This window comes from Dendrobates tinctorius, unplaced genomic scaffold (genome assembly GCF_039654945.1).
Source record: "Dendrobates tinctorius isolate UK_male_01 unplaced genomic scaffold, ASM3965494v1 ptg000199l, whole genome shotgun sequence".
Lineage (NCBI taxonomy): Eukaryota > Metazoa > Chordata > Amphibia > Anura > Dendrobatidae > Dendrobates > Dendrobates tinctorius.
The window spans coordinates 6,622,501-6,649,027 of record NW_027361866.1 but is presented as its reverse complement, the minus strand read 5'-3'; the positions used below and the strand labels follow the sequence as shown (position 1 = coordinate 6,649,027).

Below are 26,527 nucleotides of genomic sequence, written 5' to 3'. Positions count from 1 at the left end.
TATGGAAGTATTGAAGACTCTAGAGTCTCCCGTCCTTCCATAGGCCCCAATGTCAACAACTATAAACTTGTATTGAGGGTCTACCAGAGCCAACAATACAACAGAAAAGTATTGCTTATAATTGAAGAATTGGGAGCCTGAGTTCGGCGGCTTACGCACCCTGATATGTTTGCCATCCAGGGCCCCAATACAATTTGGAAACTGGCAGTCCTCCTCAAAGTCCCTTGAAATCCTTAACCAGTCTTCCATCCTGGGCTCGGGTAGGACCACCTGATGGAGTCTTGTCCAGATTTGTGCACATGTAGACCTCACTATGCCTGAAATGGTTGACTTTCCAATGAGAAACTCATGGTGGAGGGCGGCATAAGACAGGCCAGTGGACAGGAAGCTGTAGAACAACAGAAATAGTACAGGTTAGAATGGGTAAAGTAAAAAAAAATCAGTTACATGCCAACCAAACTTGGTAGGGAATGAGAGAGAACAACACACACATATTTGGTGGCACAATGACTAAGTGATATGCAGTACATATTAGATGTAACATTCTGCTGTGTCAGGTGAAACATATTTTGAGTAAGATGAGGGTATTAAACTTTGTCCAAGAAGGCCAAAAAACATAAATTAACACACACATTATGAACATAGAGAATGTGGTCGTGGAGTACATACCGTATTGTGACTAGAAGTCGCTCCTCTGCAGATATGGCTTTGCGCATCCTAGTGTCCTGAAAGGTGATCCCAGGGCGCACTGTCTCCAAGAGGCGATCAAATGTGGAAATGCTCATTCGACAGTACTGGTAAAATTTGTCCGGATGCTCCCGCAGAGACGAATAGAGGCGGTGAAAATGACCTCTTGTGAGTCGTTGCCTCACATGCGTCTCCTCCTCCGCGGATCCACTATCACAGGATATGGTTGGCCAAAGCGCCATGACAAAAGCCAGGTAAAGAGAACCTGCTCGGTTGTATTGAATGTCAGACCCTCGGCCATGCTGCACAAAGAACACCAACACACCTCGTGAAAGCAAGGTGAGAAATGTACAGAATGTAGGCAGCCACCTGTTTCTGAGTGTCTAAATAGGGTGCAGGCTAATGATTTAAATTGTTTGCAGGCCTCAAAACCGTTAAATGTCCATTTTGCAAGGCTGCAAGAAAATCTCGCCATACGGATTGAATACGGATTACATACGGATACACACATGCGCAAAATACGCGACCTCACCTTGCTTACGGATGACCTACGGACCACTATTTAGTGGTCATTGATCCGTATTACGCATGTAAAATACTGACCGTATTTTGCGCAGGTTAGTGTGACTCCAGCCTTAGTAGCTGATTTGAACTTAAAGTCTAGCAATTTTAAGCCTCCTGTGTAAGCTTCTCTGCTCCCTTCCCCTTACAAAAACTCTACCTGTCTTAACATGGGGGAGAAGAGCAGAGAAGCTCACACCAGAGTATGGATATTGCTAGGCCTGCAGTTCAAATCAGCTACTAAGACAGCATGAACCAGGCAGTTCAACCAGCACTTTCAGCACTGTGAGGAAGATGGAATTAGGCAAAATAATGTAATGAAGTGTATTAGAATGATTCATAACTTTACAAAGACTGACCAATATTTAAATAATGAAAAAATGGATATTTTTAAATAGTTTTAAGGTTGAAGGTAGACATAAGTCCATTGAATTCAACCTATAAGCTACCATGTTGGCAAAAACCCATGAGACAGATGTTAATTGCCCCATATTAGGAGGAAAATTCCTTCCAAACTCCACATGCGGAAATTAGATGAGTTCCTTGGATCAACGTCCCATTACAGAATCTAGCAAAAATAACATGTAATATTATATTTTTCGAGAAGGCCCTCAATGTACTTTTTTAGTGAATCATTCATGACAACATCATGTGGCAGACAGTTCCTTAGTCTAACCACTCTTAAGGCCCCGTTACACATAACGATGTCCCAGCGATCCCACCAACGATCCGACATGGATGGGATCGCTGGGACATTGTTAGGCTGATCGCTGGCCAGCTGTCACATAGACAGCATGTACGCCGGTTTCCAAGGTAAACAGCGGGTATCCAAGAGCCGCGGCTCCTGGATACCCGAAGTTTACATTAGAAACCAGCGTCCAGTTTCGCTGATCGTTGGTCTCTCGCTGCCACACACAGCTATGCGTGCTGGCCAGCGGGAGACCAGCGATCAAAAAATGGCCCAGGCTGATCGAGCACGATCAGCGATACCTGGCAGGGGGGCCGGTCGCTGATCCCCGTCACACACAGCGATCTCGCTGGCGAGATCGCTGTGGTGTCACAAAATCAGCGATCTTGCTAGCGAGATTGCTGTGTGATGGGGCCTTTACAGTAAAGTATGACCACCTGTGATTGCGAATAAACCTTTCAAATATTCAACTAATATTTTACATGTAATAAACTTGTCTCTGAAAATCATAAGCAAGTCTAATAAAAGTCTATGTCAACAGTTTGCTCGAATTTGCCCGGGAAATTCAATTTGCATCAAATAAGATATTTATAAGATATGTCTTATTATGCTGTAGGGCCTCCAAAGATCCCAGCATGTAAGAAACGTAGAGTGAAAAACTTAAAATAATACTAACTTCTCCCCGGCTTCTCACCTTATCAAACTACGTGTACATGATGTGGCCCAAGGAGTGGTGAATAAATCATTTATTTAACCCCTCCCTAGCCAATTTGAACCTAGCAAAACGGTGGACAACTGCCGTTTTTATGGATTCGCTGGTATTTAAACGCAAAAAAGTTGAGGCAAATTTGATTTGCCATAAAGTGATTTGCTCAACTCTAGTCTCTGATGACCTACAGTACCAGTCACCTGACTGTGTGGCTTCCATATGCACTTTTCATGCCTCATGTGTCTGATGGTACGCTCATGTGCTGCAGAAATTTTGAATTAGTTAAATAGGTCCAGAAATCTTCCAGACCTCAGATTTCAAAACTGTCTAAGGGGCTGTGCACACGTTGCGATTTTGTCATGTTTTTTTTCTGTGCAGATTTATCACAAAACTTGAAGGATTTCCTAGTATCGGCAAAGTGAATGAGATTCCTGAAGTCTCATGTATACGTTGCTTATTTTTTCTGTACGGTCTTGAAGCAGATTTAAATCTGCACCATATCAATCCTTTCAGCATTTTGCTGCAGATTTCACCCATACTAATGAAATGGTAAAAACACAAAAGAAACGTGTACAAAAAACACATAACATTGCATATTTGAAACCCCATGTATTTTACGGTATGGTTTTCCTGCCGACACATCAGGATTTGCAGCAGATCATTCTGAACGTGTGCACATACCCCAAGAGATAATGTGGTATTGTTGCCCAAAACAATCCATCCAGTACAGATTAAAATAAAAGCAATGATACAATTAGGTGCTACCGTCATCGAAGCCAGTTTTCACGCAGAAAGCCAATTATGCCTTTCATAGGAGTAAATCAAGTAGGCTATTATCAGATGATGACGCACAGAAGTTATTTGGGATATGAATCAGCTAAGTACAACAATTGACTGGATGGGGTGTTTTCGAAAATCATGATGAAAAAATATAATGTAATGTCACGAACATCCTCATGATAATCCAGACTTTGAGATGTCTTAAATTATGCGGTGATGCCGTTATCTGCATTTGACTCTCTTCAGATCAGTAATTGTGCTTGAATAAATGCAAAAAAATAAAAGAATTTGATTGGAAAGTACAAGCTGATGGCCGACCTAATCATCAGTGACCCACGTCTGAAATAAAATGCATTTTGTTTTTCCGTTCTTCTAAGTGCCTGTAATGCTTATTTCATTTGCAGTTCTGTCCCTGGTGTCATCCTTATCGGCTTCCTAATTCATTATGCACTGTTGCTTTAATAGCGAAGCTCCTCTCCAGTTATTATTTTTTCCCTCTTGACACCGGACTGATATATTTACACTGAAGTGCTTGAGTGATACAAGCAATGATATTTCACAAATAGGATTCCAGCCTAATAAATACCTGGAACACTAGATTAGTACTAGTAGTTCCCATTGGCTGTCATGATTCTGCAGGCTTATCCACTGGAATAAGGTCTGCATTGAGCATCTGGTGAATTGTGTTACTTGGAATAATTAGATATAATGGTGGCCTAATCCTTCTCTAAAACGAAGGATAAAAAAGGTCCATTGAGCCCACCAGTAAAGCTCCGTTAATCCCAATAAATCCTTTCTATTTGCTTTTTTTCTCCTCTTCATACTGATACAGTGTACATGAACAGATGTTCCTCTTCCCATGCGAGGTAATTACAGGGTATTCTGCACCAGCAGAAAAGAATTGGGAACCCAATCAAATCGTGTGATATTCACTTTTCCGACAAATGCTCTTCAAATCTGTATACTCTGACAGCTAGAAATTTCCCTGTGGGCCTGACTTCTTTGGATACTTCAGAAACCTGTCCCTTCTCACAGTGTTGCATTTACAAACACCGAGAACGACGTACATGGCACAGAATAAAATAGAAGAGTGGGAAGATATAAGACCAAAGGTGAACTGATATAATGAACCACGCATGCATCGAAGATTGATGACCCTACCAAGTTAGATGGATGTATCCTTATTTGTGTCATATTCTTTACTTTCAAACAGCTCTTGAGTAATACACAGTTTACAAGACTTGTGTATAAGACTTTCATAATGCAAATGTGCCTTTTGTCTACAGTTCCCGTCCAAGCATCTGTGTCTCAATGGTTACAGACTATAAACAAACCCTGTACAGTCTGATAGTTCAATCATACTGTATCAATATATCCCATACTATTGGACAAGAGTCCCCCCAAGCAGGAGTTATTCAAGCTTGATGCGATAGTGTGGTGTGCTTTAAAGGGTTGTCCGGCATTGGGGTTACAAGTCTGCTGTCACTGTACATGACTACAGACTTGTGAATCTTCATATCACTCGACCTGCACACTGTGAAGATTTGCCGGTACCAAGAGTGGCGGGAACGTGACAAGTATGTGATTTGCATACGTGTGATCACGTGTCACTAGATGGGCGCAGTCTTGATCAATGCCAGTATATTGAGCAAGTTCAGTTGTAATGTGTGCGGAAATATACATACATATACATACATATACGCATACCTGTGGTCACATGACTGCCCGTACCCAGATTTCGGTGTGATTTCTGTGAGGGAGCTTTAGCTATCATTATATCAGTCACTAATGTGTAGGGCGAAGTGGCCCTGGATGTTGCCATGACTATCTCTCAAAACTTAATATGATTCTCAAGGTAAACAATGTTGGTGACCACCGCTATAGGTAATATAAAATGATGCATGACTGCAAACAAACCATGTGTTGTCTGACATGCATTTGTATTCAGCCCCCTGAGTCAATACTTTGTAGGACCACCTTTCACGGCAATTACCGTTGCAAATCTTCTGAGGATATGTCTCTACCAGCTTTGCACATCTAGAGTTTTAAATTTTTGCCTATTCTTCTTTGCAAAATAGCTGTAGCTCAGTGAGATCGGAAGGAGAGCGACTGTGAACAGCAATTCTCAAGTCTATCACAGATTCTCAATGAGATTTAGGTCTGGACAGAGCAATTTACACACATAAATATGCTTTGATCTAAACCATCCATTGTAGCTCTGGCAGTATGCTTAGTAGTGATGGGCAGTCCGGCTCTTTTTGGTGATCTGGCTCTCATGGCTCCGCTCACCAAAAAGAGCCGGCTCTTTTCAGAACCTAAATGGAACCCTATTGAATACCTGTTCAGACATCCAAAATCCAACCCACCAACTTCAGAAACTCCGCCCACTTGCTAGGAACCAATTAAATTGCTGAGTGGGCGGACTTTTGTTCGGGTGGGCGGAGTTACGTCTACCGAACAAAGGGATTTTACACCCAGTGAGAGCCATTCAGGGATTTTAGTGGCTCTCACTGGGGTGCCGGCTCCCATCGTTCACAGCAGGGAGCCGGCTCTTTGTGTCGGATCGTTCGCAAATGACACATCACTGTTTAGGGTCATTGTTCTGCTGAAAGGTGAATCTATGCCCCAGTCTCAAATCTTTTTGCAGTCTCTAACAGGTTTTCCCTCAAGTATTGCCCTATAGTTGGGCAAGATACATTGCTAATTGAGAACATAAGGGGAGAACTCCATTGTGCAACCCTCTCTAGTAGAGATGGATGAACCCGAACAGTAAAGTTCGGCGTCCGTACAGAGCACCTACTGTTAGGGCATGGACACTGAACACGGACTTCTCCGTGTTATTGTTCAGGTTTGGCTGCCCGAACACCGGGTGTCTGTTGCGCTGTCATATGCATGGCATCAGCTGACACCAGTGACCGGAGGAAAACTTTATACCTCCAATCACAGCTGAGTGCTCACACCGTCTTTTGATAGCATGGGAACAGCGGCTCTCTGACCGGTGGGGATGAATTTACCGCCGATCAGAAGCAGTGTTTGCCGCGCTGTCATGCATATGACAGCATGGCAAACACTGGCTGTTCGGGCCCCCATTCAAGTGAATGAGGTCCAGGTTCAGGTCCGGGTACTGTTCTGGTAACCGAATTCAAACTTTTTGTAACTGTTCAGCAGAACCCGCAGGACCCGAACATCCAGGGGTCCGCCCATCTCTACTCTCTAGAAGGTCATAAAACGTAACCTTTATTTAATGTCAAAATAAATGAGAATATTGTAGGTGAAGTATTAAAAAACATTTGCCTCTAAACTACTGGCATTATATATATATTGGATAAGAAATTGCTTCTAGTTATCACACAATGGCACCCAGTGTTGCCATCATTGTTAGGCAGGATAGGACACCCAGATTAAAACAAAGTCCCCCCCACATGTTATAATCCGTAGCTCTGGCAGTATGTTAAGGGTCGTTGTCCTGCTGGAAGGTGAACCTACGCTCCAGTCTCAAATCTTTTTACAGTCTCTAACAGGCTTGCCTTAAAGCATTGCTGTTGTGAATTCTCTTGATCTGATTTCTGAGTCGGGGCTCCCTCTGGTGGTTACTGCGGGTAGTGGAGCTGGCCGGGTTTACAGAAGTCTGCCACCTACGACGATGATTGGAAATCAGGGGTTACTGACTGGGAGGATATAAGTGAGCAGGCTTCCCTCAGTTGTTGCTGGTGATTAGTTTCTTCCTGTGCATTTTGAGGTCTGCTGTCTCCTGCCTGATCCTGCATTTTTCAGTTAAGTTGTTCATTTGCTAATCCTTTGCATCTGATCTGGTTTTGCCTCTTTCTGCTTTGCTGTGAGGGTTCAGCGTGCTCCCTGCTGGGGCTGTGCTGGACCCCACTCCATATGTTACAGCTTGTGTCAGTTTGTTCAGTCCCCTGTTATATTAGTCTCTTTTGCTCTGCTGCCAGTTCACACCAAAATGCTGATATAGTGGGGGAGAGGTCGTGAGACCTCAGTGTTTTTTTGTACATCAGATATGTTGGATTTTTTAGAGTTTTTGCGTGATTGCAGACAGTGTCTTTCCTTTCCTATCCTATCTAGACAGTTTGGACCCCATCATTTGCTCAGTCTATTTTCTGCCTGTGTTTGTGCCTCATTTTGTCTTACTGACAATATGTGTTTGGGGGCTGTCTATTTCTTTGGGGTTCTACTCCAGGGCAGTTTAGATTTCACCTTTCTTGCTTTAAGCTTAGTTAGTCCTCCGGCTGTGCCGAGGCATCTAGGGCATCATAGGTACGCCCCACGGCTACTGCTAGTTGTGTTGTCAGGATTAGGGGTCTGCAATCCGCTAAGTTACCAACCTTTCTGGTTTCCTGGTGGCCTAGCCTATTCCTGCCATCCACTTCGGTGACCTATTCATAACAATTGCCCTGTATTTAGCTCAATCCATCTTCCCATCAACTCTGAACAGCATCCCTGTACCTGATAAAGAAAAGCATCCCCACATCATGATGCTGCCACCATCATGTTAAACAGTGGGAAGGGTGTTTTCACTTTAATGTTAGTTTTCCACCACACATAGTGTTTGGCATTTAACACAAAATGTTCTACCTTGGTCTCAGGTCATTTGAACACCTCCTTCCACATGCTAGCTGTGTTCTGATCTGTCAATCTCTGCAGCTACTCCAGAGTGACCATAAGCCTCTTGGCTGTTTCTCTAATTGGGGCTTTAATTGCTTAGGATGTCAGTTTAGGTGGACAGCCATGTCTAGGAAGGTTTGTAGTTGTGGCAACTCCTATTTTGGTTGATGGATTGAACAGTAAAGGCCAATTCAATTGGTACATTGACTGTGTGTGAATGTACTCTTCTAGAAAGGCTCTGTGGCTGAATATGTTGTTAACACTGCAATATCCTGCATAATAATAAATGCATAGGGCAGAAAAACCACCTTTAGATCAGGTAGGACTGTGAGTGGATGGCCTTCTATGACCAGTGAGGATTCTCATTAATTCTTGGAACCATACGGAGGACTTTATGCACACTGATTATGACATTTCTGTAGTTGAGATAGTAAAATAAAATTCACATATAAACACTTAAAACCTAAACAGGTGCAGTAATAGTGTAAAGAAAACTGTGCTTTTCCTGCAATAATCCACAATAGTAATACAAAGGCTGCACGCTCCAGGTTTCCACAGTAAGGAGTTGGCTTCATGCTCCTTTATTTACTGTTTCAAGAATTAATGAGAATCCTCACTGGTGACGGAAGGCCGCCCACTCACAGTCCAAATACATCATCAAAAGCCACTTCCCCATTAATACATAAAGGGCATAAAAACATGGTACAATAACGACTTCTCTGAGTAAAAGATTCCAAAAACGTCTATAATATTAATAATAAGGAGTTAAAAATCACTATTACATACATAAAATCCATGAGGCAAACACCCCAAGTAGCCCAGCTTGTGTTTCACTTGCTCCGGCTCCGGGGTCCTTTTGCTAATTTTGAACTCATTATACTGATTATGAAAATGTTTTTTTTTTTTACTCCTGCAAATTACATAAAATGGTAGAGTTGGAAGGGACCTACTGGGTCATCTGGTCCAACCCCTGCTCAAAGCAAGATTCACTAAATCATCCCAAACAGATGTCTGTCCAGCCTCTGTTTGAAGACTTCCATGGAAGGAGAACTCACCACCTCACGTGGCAGCCTGTTCCACTCATTGATCACTCTCATTTTCAAAAAGTTTTTTCTAATATCTAATCTGTGTCTCATCCCATTCAGTTACATCCCATTGCTTCTAGTATTTCCTTGTGTAAATGAGAATAAAGATGATCCTTCTACAATGTGACAGCCCTTGAGATATTTGTAGACAGCAATTAAGTCTCCTCTAAGTCTACTTTTTTGCAAGCTAAACATTCCCAAATCCTGTAACCGTTCCCCAAATCCTGTAATATATATCCAAACAAAAGGTGCAAAAAAGCCCATATAAAAATAAATGACCTTTATTAGTAATATAACAATACACATGATAACATGAATAAAATAGAAAAGGGAATGTATGACAAAGTTCCCACCTATCCAGACAAATGGTAATAGAATCAATATATAGGCAGAGTATGAAAATCCAGGTATTTATATTGACAGATGACCAAATGGGCAAACGTCAATCAACAAGAAAAAAAATATAGTTAAAAATGCAAATACTATATACCTATGTCCAATAGTGGCAATAATGACAAAGCTAAAGCATGAAATACCAAGTTATAAAATAATACAGTAGAAAATAGTAATGTCCAATAGTGACAATATCAAGTAAGGAAGATGCAGAACAGCAGTAAATAGCAATAAAGACCTGCATAAGTCTGGGAGGATTAAGAAAAATGACCCTGATGTGCGTTTCACATGAGCTTCTCCCAAGGGGTCCTTTAACATAAGATATAGCTTCCCATTTCTTGATGTCAATTAGTTGGGGTCTCAGTCCTGTTCAGTCCTTATTCACATTTACATCAGTTGACATATGGTAAGGTTTTATTAATAGAGGGTAGGAATGTCCCGAATAGGGTCACCTTTATATGGTGGGATGGTTTTTACCTTTTTTTGTATATACCCTATGTTATTGTCATGCACTATTGCTATTTATTTACTTAGGCCGGTTTCACATTAGCGCTTTTTCAGCGCGCGCACGGCCGGGGGTAGCTCCGCCCCCGAGCCAGCTCTCTGCCCGGCGTGCCCGCCCCTTCCTTGTAGCGCCGCCTCCTAGCGCACAGCGGCGCCTGCGATCGGCGCACCCTATCTTTAGCATAGGGTGCGCAGATCGTGCGCAGGCCGTGCGCTAGTTGCGCTTTGACCTGCGCTGCGCACTTTTGACGGTGCGCCGTGCGCGCCAAAATCAAACTTTTCGGATTTTGGCGCGCACGGCGCACCGTCAAAAGTGCGCAGCGCAGGTCAAAGCGCAACTAGCGCACGGCCTGCGCACGATCTGCGCACCCTATGCTAAAGATAGGGTGCGCCGATCGCAGGCGCCGCTGTGCGCTAGGAGGCGGCGCTACAAGGAAGGGGCGGGCACGCCGGGCAGAGAGCCGGCTCGGGGGCGGAGCTACCCCCGGCCGTGCGCGCGCTGAAAAAGCGCTAATGTGAAACCGGCCTTACTGCAGGGTATTTGCTCACTTTATTTTTATCTTTGGTTCTGTCTGTTTAGTGGCCAGTGTGAACATGCGCCTATACGTTGCATGCATATCAACTTGTATTTCAGATCATCTCTTTAAGATTTTTGTTAAAGACCTGTATACTCATAAGCCTGTGATGATTAGGACAAATGACCCAGACACCTATTTCACTTCAGCTTCTTTCAGGGGTCCATTAACAAATGGTATAGCTAAATGAAGCACTTACAGTCTAATTAGTCTTCTTAGGTGGTGCTTTATGTATTAAAGGCTCATTATAAACCTACTGATGATGAGCACTATCTTTCCATACTCAACAAGCTTGAATAAATATTCTACAGAATTTCTTAAACTTAAAAGCAATGCATAAAATAAATTAATCTGTACACATTTTATAAATTTTCTATAGATAACAGAATTTGCTTTAGGTAAGCATTTCTTAACCATAACCTGGTCTTCACTAGTGATGAGTGAGTATACTCGTTGCTCGGGTTTTCTTGAGCATGCTCGGGTGACCTCCGAGTATTTTGGCGTACTCGGAGATTTAGTTTTCGCCATCTCATCTGCATGATTTGCGACTTATAGACAGCCTGAATACATGTGGGAGTTCCCTAACAAACAGGCATTCCACACATGTATTCAAGCTGTCTAGCAGTCGCAAATCATGCAGATGAGATGATGAAAACTAAATCTCTAAACACGCCTAAATACTTGGAGGACACCCGAGCATGCTCAGGAAAACCCAAGCAACTTGTCTTCACACAATATCATGATGCCAGGGGCCTGGTAGGCACAAAAGATGCCCAGGATGCCAAGTTAAGAGTGCTGGGTGCAGAATTACTGTTAGGAACGGCAGAACGCACTAAATAAAAATAATAATCAAGTGCGTTCGCCGCTCGGGGTCCACCGTGCAGTAGATGATATGACTGCTGCTAAGTGGTGGCAGGCAATAAGGCGGAAATGCGCACGTGGGTTAAACGTCACCCAGGTGCGCAGAGCAACCTCTGTTAAGTCACAGAGGTGCCAACAAAGACAAATACAATAAGGCTGAGCCTATTGGAGTCACAGTACTCAGAGTAAATGCACACACGGTATCTGGTCACAGCAGCAAAGCCAAAGACAGCGGAACTGCATCCGTCTAGACCTACCGTGCGTGCGACGTCGCAACTGCGGACGCCAAGGAGGGCTGCAACTGCAGCGCGGCGTAGGACACTGCTGCTAGACAACAAAGCTAGTATGCAAGCGCAATGTTGGACGCTAGCAACTGTGGATGATGTAGTAGTGGCGCGCTGGCGCTGACTCTAAGCTTAGTCCCTGTCCACATACGTAATATCAGAGGGAAGGGGTTTCAAATGAGTCATTCACCAGAATCATCCATCATCATTCACACAGTAGCAACTAGAGACTATACTAGCGCATGGCGGAACGGCCATGCGCGCTTTTTATAGCAGCCGGGACCTTCCGGAAGCTCCAGATCTCCGAGATGGACCAATGAGATATGGAGCAGGACCTGAGCACATGACTCCCGATCTCCAATGGGAAATCGTCTCAGTAGGAGGACAGAGGGACTTAGCCCCTGGAGAGATTTGCTGCAAGGCAATCTCCTCTGCGGTAGATAAACAGCAAGAGACCGCAGAATGTAAGGGTCTGGATTCCTGCAGAGCAGACGCAGAAACCTGACACCTAACAATTACAGACCAGCTGCAACAGGGGATGGCACACCGGATTGGGACAGCAGAAATCGAATTGATATCCTTCTCTAGACGCAGAGACTCTGAAATGGAATTTAGGGAGTGGGGTTGGTCCTATGATATACACACATTACATTCAGGCATGATTTGGTGACTTCCATCCAAATCCCTGAAAAATGGGATTCAGATGTACCTCTGACTGAGCGGTTTATTACAATGAGACAAATGTCGTTCAAATGGACGCCTTTTAATCTCCCTTGCAGCCGTGTCTCACTTTCAGGCCGGAACAAGAACACAGTCGATTGCACTTTGGTTCGTGCTTGAACAGACGGACTCTGCCACAAGAAAGCACAAATGGGGTTTCACTGTAATGGATGTCTTTGCTAAGGGTGTTTCTAAACCCCATTTTTCAGGGATTCAAATGGAAGCCAATAAAACACTGCACATGGAAGTGTGTACATAGTCTAATGTACAAGTGTAAGGCCAGGTTGACATTACAGCACTCACTTCCAGATCTTAGCATCTCATTCCTGCTTCTGCCCTTGCACACCTAGCCTCTAAAAATCTATCCACTATGCCTTTTATCCTGTTTTCTTGGGCTATATGTAGTATGAGCAATAAGGGAATGGAAGAGTCAGCATGGCTCATCCCGCTAGACTTTAGAGTTGTGGACACCACCCAAAAAAATAATGGACTGCAAGTAAAAATGCTGCTGAAACAAGGTTAAAAGACAAAAAGGTGAAGGTATGACAGTGAAAATCCCTTTCAAAGGCTTTGTAAATTAGCAGGTATATTCCAAATGCAAAGAAAATGCATTTAAGGCCTCATTCAGACATCAGTGGGTTGGGTTTTTTTACATACAGAAAAATGGACCGAGTTTCAGGTGTTTCATATGTTTATCAGGAGTGATGTCACTTTTTTGCACTAATGGGAAAAAAAGAAGTTTCTCCAAATTTTGCTATCAGTCAGTGAAAAACGTGCAGCACAAGAATGGCATCCGAGAACTGTCCGATATTTTTTTCACAGACCCATAGACTTTCATTGCCGAGTTTTGATCCAACACTCAGATCAATATCATACATGTCGCCTTGATTTTGCTTGGACCACTCAGTCCAACAAAAAAAATCAGGGACATGTGAACATTCAGATAAACTGTCGTAGGTACAAGTGGATTCGGTGAAAAATAAAAGGATAACACTCTTAGAAAATTGACATGTGAATGAGCCCTAAGCAAGAATAAGCCAAAACTCACTGACAAGTCATAACTGACAAAGGGAAGAAAATTCTTGGAAGGAACACCTTGCTATTAACTTTTTTCTAACTACAAGATAAAATCAAATCAAATATGCCACTCATAAAGAGCTTAGATCTTATCTTAGGGCAGATAGATGGGGTGTTGCTAGCACTAGCGTCTGAACATATTGGTATTATACATATTTTGCCATCAGACATGAAAATCATTAAGTGGAGCGAAACACTAAGGCCGGCGTCACACTAGAGAGGAATATGGACGAGTGAGAGGCATTAAAAAAACGCATTGCACACGGACCAATGATTCTCTATGGGGTAGCTCCCATCAGCCGTACTTTTCTTGCGTATATTTTACAGTACGTGCCAATCGCAGCATGCTGCGATTGTCAGCGTACTACGGCCGTAGTACGCCAATGCAAGTCTATGGGTGTGCTAAAAATATGCATTACACACAGACCACACGTGTGTCTTGCGAGAAATACGCACCCGGTGTCTTTTAGAAAAGCCGGCAATTCAGTGCGCTATACAGTAAAATCACACTGACAGGTTTAATAAAGAAGCGAAAGAATAGATCTAGACACATAGAATACATATATATATACATGTCATTGAGACACATATATATATATATATATATTTATATTTCACAGAGTTCTTCATAGCAGAATAGCCGCAAATTCAATTGCCGGCTTCTGTCAAATTATTCCCCAACCCGACATGAAATGACACATGGTTTACATACAGTAAACCATTTCATTTTATATTTTTTTTTATATGTCCCTGACTAATAATTAGATGAGGGGTTTTGTGCAAAATTTGGGAGGTGTAGGTGTTAATTTAAGTGGTTAATTCGTTGTAAAACAATGTGTGGGCTCCCGCTGTAATTTCTCAACCAGAGAGGTAAAGCAGGTGAGTGAGGGCTGATTTTAATAGCCATGAGAGGGAACATTGTTTTTGCCCCCCCCCCCCCCCCCGGCTACAAAAATCTGCCCCCAGACACCCCAGAAATGGTGCATCTATAAGATGTGCCACTTCTGGCACTTATCCTCTCTATTCCCATTGCCCTGTAGCGGTGGCAAATGGGTTAATATAGCAAAGAGTTAATGTCACCATTCGATTTCAAGGTGACATTAATAATGGAGAGGTGTCAATTAATAATTAATAATTAATTAATAATTAAGTGTCGATTAATAATGGAGAGGTGTCAATAAGACACCGATCCATTATTAACCCTATACTAAGAAAGGGTTAAAAACCACACACACATTAAGTCAAAAGTCTTTTAATGAAATAAATACACCAAGTTTTTGACAAATTTTTATTAGTCTGGTAATCCAAAATAAAACCATGACCTGCAACAAAAATATAAAAAAAAAATCACCAATATCCTTACCTCTCCGCTGTTCAGTCATGTCCCACGCTGCAATCCATCAGAAGGGGTTAAATAGTTTACAATGAGGACCGGTGCTAATGCGACCAGCCTCACTGTAATCTGATACAAAATGAATTGATTCAGCTCTGCGCAGCCTCAATGGCTGCCTGTAGATGAACTAATTACTGTGGGAAACTTTCTGACTTTTTTCCCACGGTCATTAGTTCATTCACAGATCAGCCGGGGACTCCCCGCAGCCTCAGTGACGTCAGCAGGAGTCCCCGTCTGATCTGTGAATGAACTAATGGCCGTGGGAAAAAAGTCAGAAACTTTCCCACGGTAATTGGTTCATCTTCAGGCAGCCATTGAGGCTGCGCAGAGCTTAATTCATTTTGTAGTAGATTACAGTGAGGCTGGTCGAATTAGGACCGGTCCTCATTGTAAACTATTTAACCCCTTCTGATAGATTGCAGCGTGGGACATGACTGAACGGCGGAGAGCTAAGGATATTGGTGATTTTTTATGTTATTTTTGTTGCAGGTCATGGTTTTATTTTGGATTACCATACTAATAGTCTAATAGTCTCTCATTCTCACGCCATCATCGCCGCTGATCCACGATCCCTGACATCTTCCGCCGGCGCCATCCTGGATCCAGACGTCCTCCACGCCGGCGACATGTTCTTGCGGCGACGCCATTTTGGATCGGCGAAATCCCGCGATAGTCAAGATGGCGTCGCCGCAAGAACATGTCGCCGGCGTGGAGGACGTCGGGATCCAAAATGGCGTCGGCGAAATCTCGCGAGATTTCGCCGACGCCATTTTGGATCCCAACGGTATCCACGCCGACGACATGTTCCTGCGGCGACGCTATTTTGGATCGGCGAAATCCCGCGATACTCAAGATGACGTCGCCGCAAGAACATGTCGCCGGCGAGGACGACGTCGGGATCCAAAATGGCGTCGGCGAAAACTCGCGAGATTTGGATTTGAAAACTTGTCATTGGGCTCCATTATATGTCCATTTTGCAAGCCTGCGAGAAAAAAACGGTATACGGATGCCATGCGGATTACATACGGATGCTTACATGAGAAAAATACGCGGCCACACCCTGACAACGGATGACATATGGAGCACTTTTTAGGGACTATTTATGCGTATTATGGCCGTACAATACAGTCCGTATTTTTAAACGTTGTGTGTGACTCCAGCCTAATGGTTGTATTAATCAGTATTACATCGGATCATCGACGTAGTGCTGGCGCTCTGCAGCCGGCTGCTTTGTGCCTAGTGGAACACAGTTATGGCAGCGTCTGATCCAGGCAGAAAATCTCATTATGAGGCAACAAACTCTGAGCTTCTGCAACAGGTGTTGACAAGAAGAAAGTGTAACGGGAAAGAAAGGAAATTCACCGAACGTGCAGGAAATATGTTCAAATTACATCATAGATACGCCGTCCCCCGATCAGCAGATGCTGAGAAAAAACACAATTTTCCATTAATGGTGTTTGCGAAGTCCAAAGAATGCAAAGCTCTTAGATGCCGCGCAGTCTGAAGAAATCATGCTCCGACAACCTTTATGCCGTCTCAAATGTCAGCTCGCAGAAACACCTTTTTAAAGGATTTAGGTTTCTTGAGATGTTTTTCACTTATTTTTTTTTCGAATGGGAGATTCATGTCATGATGATTCCTACAAGTGTTATTATTCCGAATATAAGGGTACACTCATCTATGCATATTAACTGGACGAATACAAACCGATTAAAAAAAAAAAAAACACGTTGCACTTGGACCAAGGTTATTCAATGAGGCAGTGCGGAGATACTATTTTTTTCTCACTAATATTTGGTGTTTTGGACAATTCACACATGACATTAACCCCAAGCACCTGAACCCGATTGCCAATGCACCGGGCCATCTGGAAGAACACAGATGACGCGCCAAACTTGGAGCAGGAAAAGAAAGGAAAAAGCAGCACTCACTGTTCCATAAAATAGTTTTTTATTCCATATCACGGAACATAAAGTGGTGAGCAGGGGTTGAAGCAATGGGGGAAGCATGGAGAACAAATTTCATCCAGACTTGGAGCATCTTATGAACCTACCCGGCCTGATGACATCAGTTCACAGCTGTCTGCTTTACCTTGGCTGGTTACCAAAAATAGGGGGGACAAAATGTAATTTATTAATTTATTTACATATTACGTTAAACAAGCATAAAAAGCTGTAGAATAAACTCCACATGAAAGGCACTAAAGGGTGCAATTTTAATATATGTAGGGAGGCTGTGAAATTATATATCCGCAGGATATCTATCTACTGTATTCTATCTATGTTGGCAGTGGATTATTCAGGATACTCTCCAAGCGTGTGACAACAGAGCTTCTTTATTTAGGAACAATATATGATAAGTGCAATAGATCAGGAATAAATCATTTGTGTGTCTCTATCTGTGCAGCATCTACAGCAGGCTGCTTCTGGATCGCACGCCAGTGCAGTGGGGATACTCGGTACCAGGCTGCTTCTTAAAGGGATGTGTCATGGAAGCGGTGACCCGGTCCGTGTCCCTGGGCGTCCAATAAAAGAGATATATTTACAAAGCATAAAGTTTATAATAAAGTGTTCGTGATGCCACCTGTGGTTTCTGGTCAGAGGTGACAAGCGCTGCGGTGCAGATCCTCTGGGACTGGTGGTGATGCAGCAGAGTTGGAATAGCTCTCCACAGGCAGAGCTTTGTCCCAGGGAAGTGGTGATAGATAAGATGTTGTATTTGATGTAGCAGAGTTGGATAGATGACACAGGAATAATTAGAGGACACAGCTGGGTGCAGTTCCAAAGGTTTACTCACAGTTCTGGTGCACACAGATGCCCGCTTGGTACTGCGTCCTCCAGGTGAGGGGTCCAGCAAACTCCCAGGAAGATCAGGATCCACCTTTCCAGGACTCCCTTCAGTATATGCCTTTCCTGGCCGTCTCACTGTGCTGGTTTCTACTCCTCTTCCTGCCCAACACCTCACAGTCAGTGTCACAGGCCAGAAGCGCGGACCTTGTCGGGTGATGTCCTCTCTGGGTACCCTTGCTTCCTTATTGCTGCCTTTCCGGAGAAGATAACTTTGGCTTGTGGCTGAAACACCTATAGGTGCCTCTGCCTCCAGCTTTCCAGCTGAGTCTGATGATTATTCCTCTGGACTAGGGGGCCGATACCCCACAGCGACCTGATCCCCCCCACAGCGACCTGATACCTCCACCCAAGGTTAGTCGGTGTGGAAAGAGCCCCACGGGCAGTATGGTCGCTGCGCCATGCCTCTAGGATCCCTTCTCCTCTCCAGGTGCTTCCTTCTGTCTCTTTCCTTCAGCATTTCCAGGGAGCTGCCTGTCAGCACGTCTGCTCCCTTTCATTTCCCCTTCAGTCTCACTATAACTCTCTTCTCTCGCTCTCTTCCTACTAGTTCCACCCACCTCCCAACACCCTTTCCTACCCAGCGCGGGATGAGATCATCCTCCCATAGGGTACATCCAGGGTGCCCTGCTTCTGTATTGTGTGTTGGGTGCAGGTGTTAGAGTCCTGGGTGGTGCTCCCTCCTTACCTGAGAGTGGGGTACCACACCTCTGGATGAGATGCAGTACCTCTGTGGCACAGGAAAAACAGGAAAATACAGTCACATGCTCTCCCTGTGTGAACCTCTGGGAGTTTTTTTGTTCTAACCTTATAAACAGCATACAAATCTAGCAACTAAACACTCATAGGCAGGAATGGAGTTGTTGCACAAAACATATTCCAACAATCTATTTATTATCTATCTTTTATGTATCTAATATCTTTGTATCATTCATCTATATCTTTATACATGATTGCTTTATTATTTTTTGTCAACTACCTTTTAAGTTTATGTAGAGCATTATAATATGTAAAAGATGATGTTAGGCCTCTTTCACACATCAGGTTTTCGCTGTCAGGCGCGATCCGGCGCTTTTGACAGAAACCGGATCCGGCGAAATGCAATGCCGGATCCGGTTCCCCCCCATTGACTTGCATTTGCGCCGGATGGCCATGCGTTTCATCCGGTTTTCGCCGGATCCGGCAATGTGTCGCGATCCGGCGTCTGGAAAAAACGGCTACTGTAACGTTTTTTGTCTCCGGCGAAAAAGCCGGACACGCCGGATCCGGCGCGTCCGGCTTTTTCACACAATGAAAGCCTATGAGCGCCGCAATGCGCCGGATCCGGTTTTTTGGTCTGAGCATGCTCAGTAGCTCTGCCCACAGGAGATATATAAAAGCAAGACAATGGGACCCTCAGCCACACCCAACATGCCACCCAAGCCAAGAACCAGGAGCAGGAGAAGGCAGCAGACATCTGCAGCAGCAGCAGCACCATCAGCACCACCCCAAATGGAGCAGCAAATGGAACATGCTGAGGAGGGGAGTCCAGCAGCAGATGAGAGACGGTACTTATCAAATCCCCCATTCCTCCAAACTAGGGCCATGGAATATCAAGATATTCATTGGCCCTTTGTTTCTCTTTATTCAACAGCCGCCAAAGAGATGCAGCAGCAGCAGCAGAAATGGCATCACTGGCAGCAGCAACAGCAGCAGCAATACCCACAGCCATGGAGTCTGGCCATCAACAGGACAGCACATCTTCTTCTGGGAGCCCTCCCTCGCATCGTCAGCGTTTGACGGTAAGTTTTTATTTCCAAAATCCATCATCTCTGTAATATATGTCTATTCATTGCCTTTTATTTCAAAACAGGAATCACAAGATGAAGAGGAGCTCCCAGAAGAAGAAGGAAGGGGTGGACAGACACCTGGAGTGGGCTCACAATTGGTAAGTTTTTTGCATCAAACGCAGAAACACATCACACTACACACAACACATAGAAAACAATGTTCTGCAGACCACACACAGCAAACAAATGCCTACATCCAAAGACATAACATTTTTTGTTTTCTTCTCTAGTCTTCCCAATCTGGTGCTCGGCCAAGAGGTCCTCGCAGTGCCTCCCAGGGTCGTCGGCGACAGCAACGCGGCGGTCACCAGCGTGTAAGTATAAATATTTTTGCTTTGTTTTTTTGCACTTTTTATTTCATTTCTTTTGTGGAGGCTAATTATGTTATTTTTGTCTTTTTCTTTAACAGCCCTCACAGCATGCTCCCGACTCTGACGGTGAGGATGGAGGGATTGATGTGGACCGCCTCATCGATCTCGTCAGAGAAAGGGAGCCGCTCTGGAATATGGCTGACCGCCGCCACGCTGACCTGATCGTTACCCGACGACTCTGGGAGGAAATCTGTTCGCTCCTTGTGGGCCGCTGGGAGGACCTCGATGTTCGGGCCCAGATTAAAGAGCGTAAGTATATACAGTACCGGTTGCTTGATGTAAACCAGTGTTTCCCGAACTCCAGTCCTCGTGGTCCCCACGGATCATGTGTTCAGGATTTCTATTTACTATGGAAATCCTGAAAACATGACCCCTGGGGACCATGAGGACTGGAGTTTGTGAAACACTGATGTTGTATACTAACCACTCCTTTCTCGTTTCAGGGAACAGAATTGTGAATCGGTGGCGGTCTGTGAGGGATCGTTTCAAGAAGGAGTTCAATAAAGAGATGCGGACCCCGAGTGGATCTGGAGGACGCAGGAGCAAGTACAAGTACGCACAAGCCCTGTCGTTCCTCCGGGAAACAATGCTCACCAGAAGGTAAATATTACACACCACATGTGAAAAAAATGTTAGATGTAACTTTTTTTTTTCAGCCAGGGCCATACCATGTCAGTATTTTAATTGTTTTTTTTTCTCTTTATTCCACAGCACGGTGAGCAGCACTCGGGAGCCTGCACGATTGGACCCTTCTGAGGCGATCCCTGAGGAGACCGGCACCGAGGGACACTTCGACCGCCCCGGTACATCTGCACCTTCCCAGCCTTCCCACACATTCGACCCATCTGTCCCATCCACCAGCACAGGAGCATTGTGGCCGCCTACATTACATGAAGCTGCTGGTGAGGAGATCGCTTTCCCTTTACCCCACCCTTCTGCCCCTGCCACCTCTAGTACACCTGCGGGTACTGGGCGGCAGCGGCAGAGGGGTCAGGAAAAGAGTTATGCGCAAGAGTTCTTGCATCTGAATGCATCTTTCCAGAACTGTCTAAAAGTCTTGTCAGAGCAAATCTCCGCAGGCTTTCAGCAGATCAACTCCAGCATTCTGGAGGTGAAGACACTTCTGCAAACCATGCATTCAGAAGCAAGATCTTCGCCAAACCACACCTTTTTCAGGTCTGTTGTGGAGCGCATGGCAACACTATCTCCTACCCAGCAGATGCATGTAATGCATTCGTGCCACGGTGCTCTACAGCAGGTTACCTCCCAACCTCCACCTCCCACCACTGTAGTTCCTCCACCTGCACCCCCTCCAGCCACTTTCCATCCTCCCCCTCCTATTACATCTGCACCCCCTCCAGCCACTTTCCATCCTCCCCCTCCTATTACATACCAGCAACCTCACCAGTACCAGCAACCTCCCCAGTACCAGACATCTCCCCACTTCCAGCAACCTGCCCCGTACCAAACTCCTTCCCCGTACCAAACTCCTTCCCCGTACCAAACTCCTTCCCCATACAACTTTCCATCAACATCATCTGCTCCTACAGTCCCTGCCCAACCCTCCACTCCACCGCCCACCACCTCTTCTGCCTCCCACATGGCCACCCATTCTGTAGCTTTTTCCACACCTTCACCTCTAACTGTTCCTTCCCCACCACGATCCCAGTCCTCTCTCCACACTCCCATTGTCGAAGTGTCCCGCAGCCCCTCCAGCAGTATTTCCACCACACACTACACAGATTTGTAATGTGTGTTTTTTGTAATAAAAATGCCCATTGGGTTTAAAACCTTTATTAAAAAAGTTTTTTGCACTTTAAAAACATTTTACAAAAAAAAAAAAAAAAATTTAAATAAAAGTTAAATTATCGTTTCACAATGGTTGTCTGTCATTTCTTTCTGCGGCGAACTATGTTTAAAAAAAAGGTTAAATACAGGGTATTTCAAAGGTAAAAAGGTATTCAAAACCAGGTATATAACTGTGGGTAAATTTTAGCTTTTTGCCACAGTTGTGTTCCTGGTTGTGTTTGAAGCAAAGTATTTCACCTAAAAAGTTGTGTTTATTGTTGGTGATTTCCTACCAATGTACACAACTTTTGTTAAAAGGTGAAATACTTTGCATAAAACACAACCAGGTACACACCTGTGGCCTAAACGTAAAAATAGTAAGACCATGACAAGATAGCCAACTTTGGTTGGCAAAGGTATATACTGTTGGTCCAGAAGGTACACAAGTTTGGTTAGGGCACAAATCTTTAACACTCTGTCATCCCAGTGTACTCTGCCTTGAGGTGACATAAAGTATAGTGCAAAATTGTCCCTGAAACCGTCACAGAACTTCTAGTGGTAATATTTCCAATGACAACATCCATCTTCGCCAGTAACTTGCTCTTCTCTCCAACCTGCACTTTCTTCTCTACAACCTGTCAAAGAAGGGCTGTAGGAACACGCTATATATAGTTTTCCAGTAGCCAATCCCGTTCGGAAGGCCACAAGGGTCAATTTTAAAAACCGGATCCGGCGTAATCCGTCGAAAAACGGATAGAAAAAACGGATGAACCGGATGAGACGGATCCGGTTTTGTCTGTCAAGAACAAGACGGATCCGGCAGAAAACCGGATCCGGCACATCAGGTTTTACAAAACATTTGCCGGATCCGGCATTCCGGCACGACGCCGGATCGCGCCTGACGCCGAAAACCTGATGTGTGAAAGTAGCCTTAATAACTAGGGATGATTGAATTAGCTTTGGATAAGATCTTACCCAAACAGCTATAGGGCTACAGAGGGAACCCGGATACCAGAATCGCTCCCTATAATAAGCTGTTCGGAACCACAGCTGCATGTGTTGCGGCTATGTGACAGTCACAACACATGCATGGAGAGCCTGTTTGTTGTGACTGTCACACAACCGCAACACAAGCAGCTGCGGCACCGAACAGCTGATTATCGGGAGCGCTCCAGGTATCCGAGTTCCTGAGGCAGCTATTCGGGAAGCGCTATAGCTAATCGGATAAGCTCTTATCCGAAACTATTCGATCACCCCTATTAATAACGCATCGCATGCAGATCCGAGCCGAGAAAATAATTGTACACTTCCATTGCACTCGCATGACAAAAGGTAAACCATACGGAATGCACTTGTCCAACTTTTCTGGCTGAAAATGGGACAGATTTTTTTTTTATACGCTAGTGTGGACAAACTTTCAATCAAATACTCATATTTAACACCAGGAATGGGTGTCACAGAGAAACGTACTATGGTTGCCAACTTGCATTATTTTTTCTTTTTCTGGACAAATAATCAAAAAAATAATCGAGAGCCAACAATTTGAATGATTGAATATTGATATGAATACGTAAGCAGCATTTACTGTAGGCTGGGAAATTATGAAAATTACAGTGTTCTGTACAAGCTTCTCCAGCATAAAAAAGCACAGTATATTGGAAAAAAATAATTTTAGGTTCTATACTTTTAACCATTATTATAATTTGTTTTTGCAAAAAGATTAAAAATCAGTAAACTTACATATTATAAGCATGAGGAATGTTTGGTACACTCACGTAACCATCAGAAGTATCAGAATGCACTGCTGGTGTGTAGAATAATTATATTAAAATTCCATGCAAATAAATATTTACTTGTGGTTATTGTCATTGTATCGCCTATGAGAATTGGAGGTGCCTTTGCTGCCACCTAGTGCCCAAATAAATCACAACAGCAGTGGCTGATGCACCGCATACAGTGGATTCTTATTTGTTCGTGCAAAACCTGGAAGTCACTGGCTGCCCAATAACACAACCTATTGCAGCATAAAATGGTTTAGGTTTGTCTGTACGTTGGAGAAACAAATGTTCCTACCAGCTCACTGCTAGTTCATGCGATTTCAGAGTGTTGCTCAAACTGTATCCGCTTGTCTTAAGGAGATGGTTACTCTTCCCTTTAATTTGAGCCAAAAGAGGATTCACCCTGTTGTCAGGCGGAAATTCAGAGTCCTGAAAAAAAAATGAATAATTAGAATCAAGAATTTTGGTTTAAAGAATGTCTGCTAAATAATATAAATAATAATATTTTTTTGCTGTTGTACAATATTATATAGGCCACGATCACACCACATCACATAGGGCGGCAAAAAGGGCACAGCGTACATTGCTATTTCGGCTGTCAAAATGATGGAAACTAAAACCAATCACTGTTTTACAGTTTTATAAGCCATTTTAAGACAGCAATTGGAAGAGGAAACCAAAATTGCTTTCTGCCACCACTTAAAGGGAATCTGTCAGCAGGTTTTTGCTATGTAATCTGAGGACAGTATGAAGTTGGGGTTCAAACATAGAATACAATAATGTGTCACTTAACAAGCCGTGTGCTGTTGTTTACTTAAAGTGAAGGTTTAACCACTAAGACTTTTATCACTGCCAGGTCTGACTGCTAGCCTGACTCCGCCCCTCCTGTGATGAGCAGCTCATTGTCAATCTACAATGTACACAGAGCCTGATGTGGGCGGGGTTAGCTTTCTCAGCTCTGCTGCATTACTGAATCTAAAAACTCTGATTGTGTCTCAACTGCGGCACCCAGTAAAGCTAAGTGATACATCGCTGGATTCAGGGTCTTTTTGCCGACATTATGCTGTTCTTAGATGAGGTAACAAAAACCTGCTGTCAGATTCCTTTTAACAGATGGGTTTCTGGAAATACTGTACCTGAAGCAATATATCCCAAGCATCGCAAGAAAACTTTGATAGGATTTTTCCAATTTACAATAATTATGATTTCATTGTGAAATAATCTACTCTAAAATTATAGAAAACAAACAAAAGTTCAGAAAATATATTTAAAAAAAAAAGTGCTCATCTTGTTTAGAGATTGCTGTTACCTTCCATGTTAAGGCGCCCCCAGATGTTCTTTTGAATGCACACAGAAGGTCCATCTAATGTGTTAAGTACAGATGAGAGTAAGCCGCTGATTCTTATCGGCCGGTCTATAAAATTACAGCCCTCACTGGAATTCAAGAAAATTCAGATGTTCTGAGGACCTGTGACCACCAACCCTGGCACATGAGGTGGATATATTGAGATGGAATCGAAAGCCAAACCAGGCGGCACAATGACAAGATTATAACTGCAAAATCTACACACAGGAACATTTGTTGTACTCGATTCCAAACGAAAACTTCTGCATTGTGTGATCTAACCGAGTAAATTAATATTAATACATGGAACTGTTTTTTGCCATGTTGGCAGTGGTTGCAATGGTTCACAACAGGTAAGACGCAATTTCTTAAGTCTTACTGAATATGTACAACTGATTAATGGAAATATGGAAATCACAGGATCGATAGACATGTGAAAAAGGTTGGCCACTCTGTTGATAGGCCATCAATATCTGATGGGTGAAGGGGTTACATCCGGAACCCCCGCCAATAAGCTGTTACCGGTGGAATTCAGAAGTTCTGAGATGCTGCCGGAAAACTGCAGCCCCATCATTTTTATTTAGTAGCTGCGGCCAGGCACTGCAGATCCACCACTTATTCTGCGGTACCTGGTAGCGGCCACAATAAAAATGAAGAAACTGTAGTGTGTGCTGATCGGCAGGGGGTGCCAGGTGATGCTCCTCCACCAGATTATTTATCATGCTTTGCTTATAAAGCACCATTAATTCCACAGCTTTACAAACATTATCGGCACTGTCTTCATTGGGGCTCACAATCTAGATTCCCTATCAGTATGTCTTTGGAATGTGGGAGGAAATCAGAGAACCCGGAGGAAACCCACGCAAACACAGGGAGAACATACAAACTCCTTGCAGATGTTGATCTTGGGATTTGAATGCAGGACCCCAGCGCTGCAAGGCTGCAGTGCTAACTACTGAGCCACCATGCTGACCAGATCAGATGCTGATGGCCTAGCCTAAGGATAATAATAAGTCATCAATAAATATGTAGTGGGCAACCCTGTAATGATATGCAAGTTATGAAAAATTGGGACCAAACATTTCAAAATATCTTGATTTATTCCGCATCGAGTATGAGCACCATGGAATTTTGAAATAAAAATTAGAGGGATCTAGATACTATGCATTATGTCTGTCCACACCATAAAACCTCATTCAGACATCCCTTTTTTTTAACGGCTACAGAACGTACCCACTATAACCTATGGTGCTACTATTCACATGTCCATGTTTTTGATGGACCGTGTGTCAGCGCAAAACAAACAGAGTTATGTCCCTTTTTTCCACTCATGAAAAGGGTCAATACAAGTCTAAGAGTCCATGTACAGCCAGTGTCGAACTGGGGTGCCAAGGGCCCACGAGTAACATCAACTCCAGGCTCCCACTTTTCAGATACATGCAAATATGACTTTATCCTCATTCACAAATTTCTATAGCAATAAACTGGGTTGACTGATAAATAAGATGCTGCCTTGCTTTGTCTGTATATGGTGAATTGTGCCAAGTACTGCTCATATAAGAAGGTGGTGGCCCACCGGAGGATTCTCCTGTTTTCCTGTAGGCCAGTCCAAGCCTGAATACAGCACACG

General features: G+C 43.8%; 1 protein-coding gene across 2 annotated transcripts in view; it reads right to left on the bottom strand.

Annotated features, from left to right (window-relative positions):
* Positions 1-26,527, bottom strand: part of SPAG16 (sperm associated antigen 16) — a 1,757,100-nt gene that overhangs the window by 1,382,588 nt on the left and 347,985 nt on the right. For both annotated transcript variants that reach the window (XM_073553217.1, XM_073553218.1), the window contains exon 10: positions 23,848-23,981. In XM_073553217.1, the coding sequence (XP_073409318.1) occupies positions 23,848-23,981 (134 nt within the window). The remainder of the gene's footprint in view (positions 1-23,847; positions 23,982-26,527) is intronic.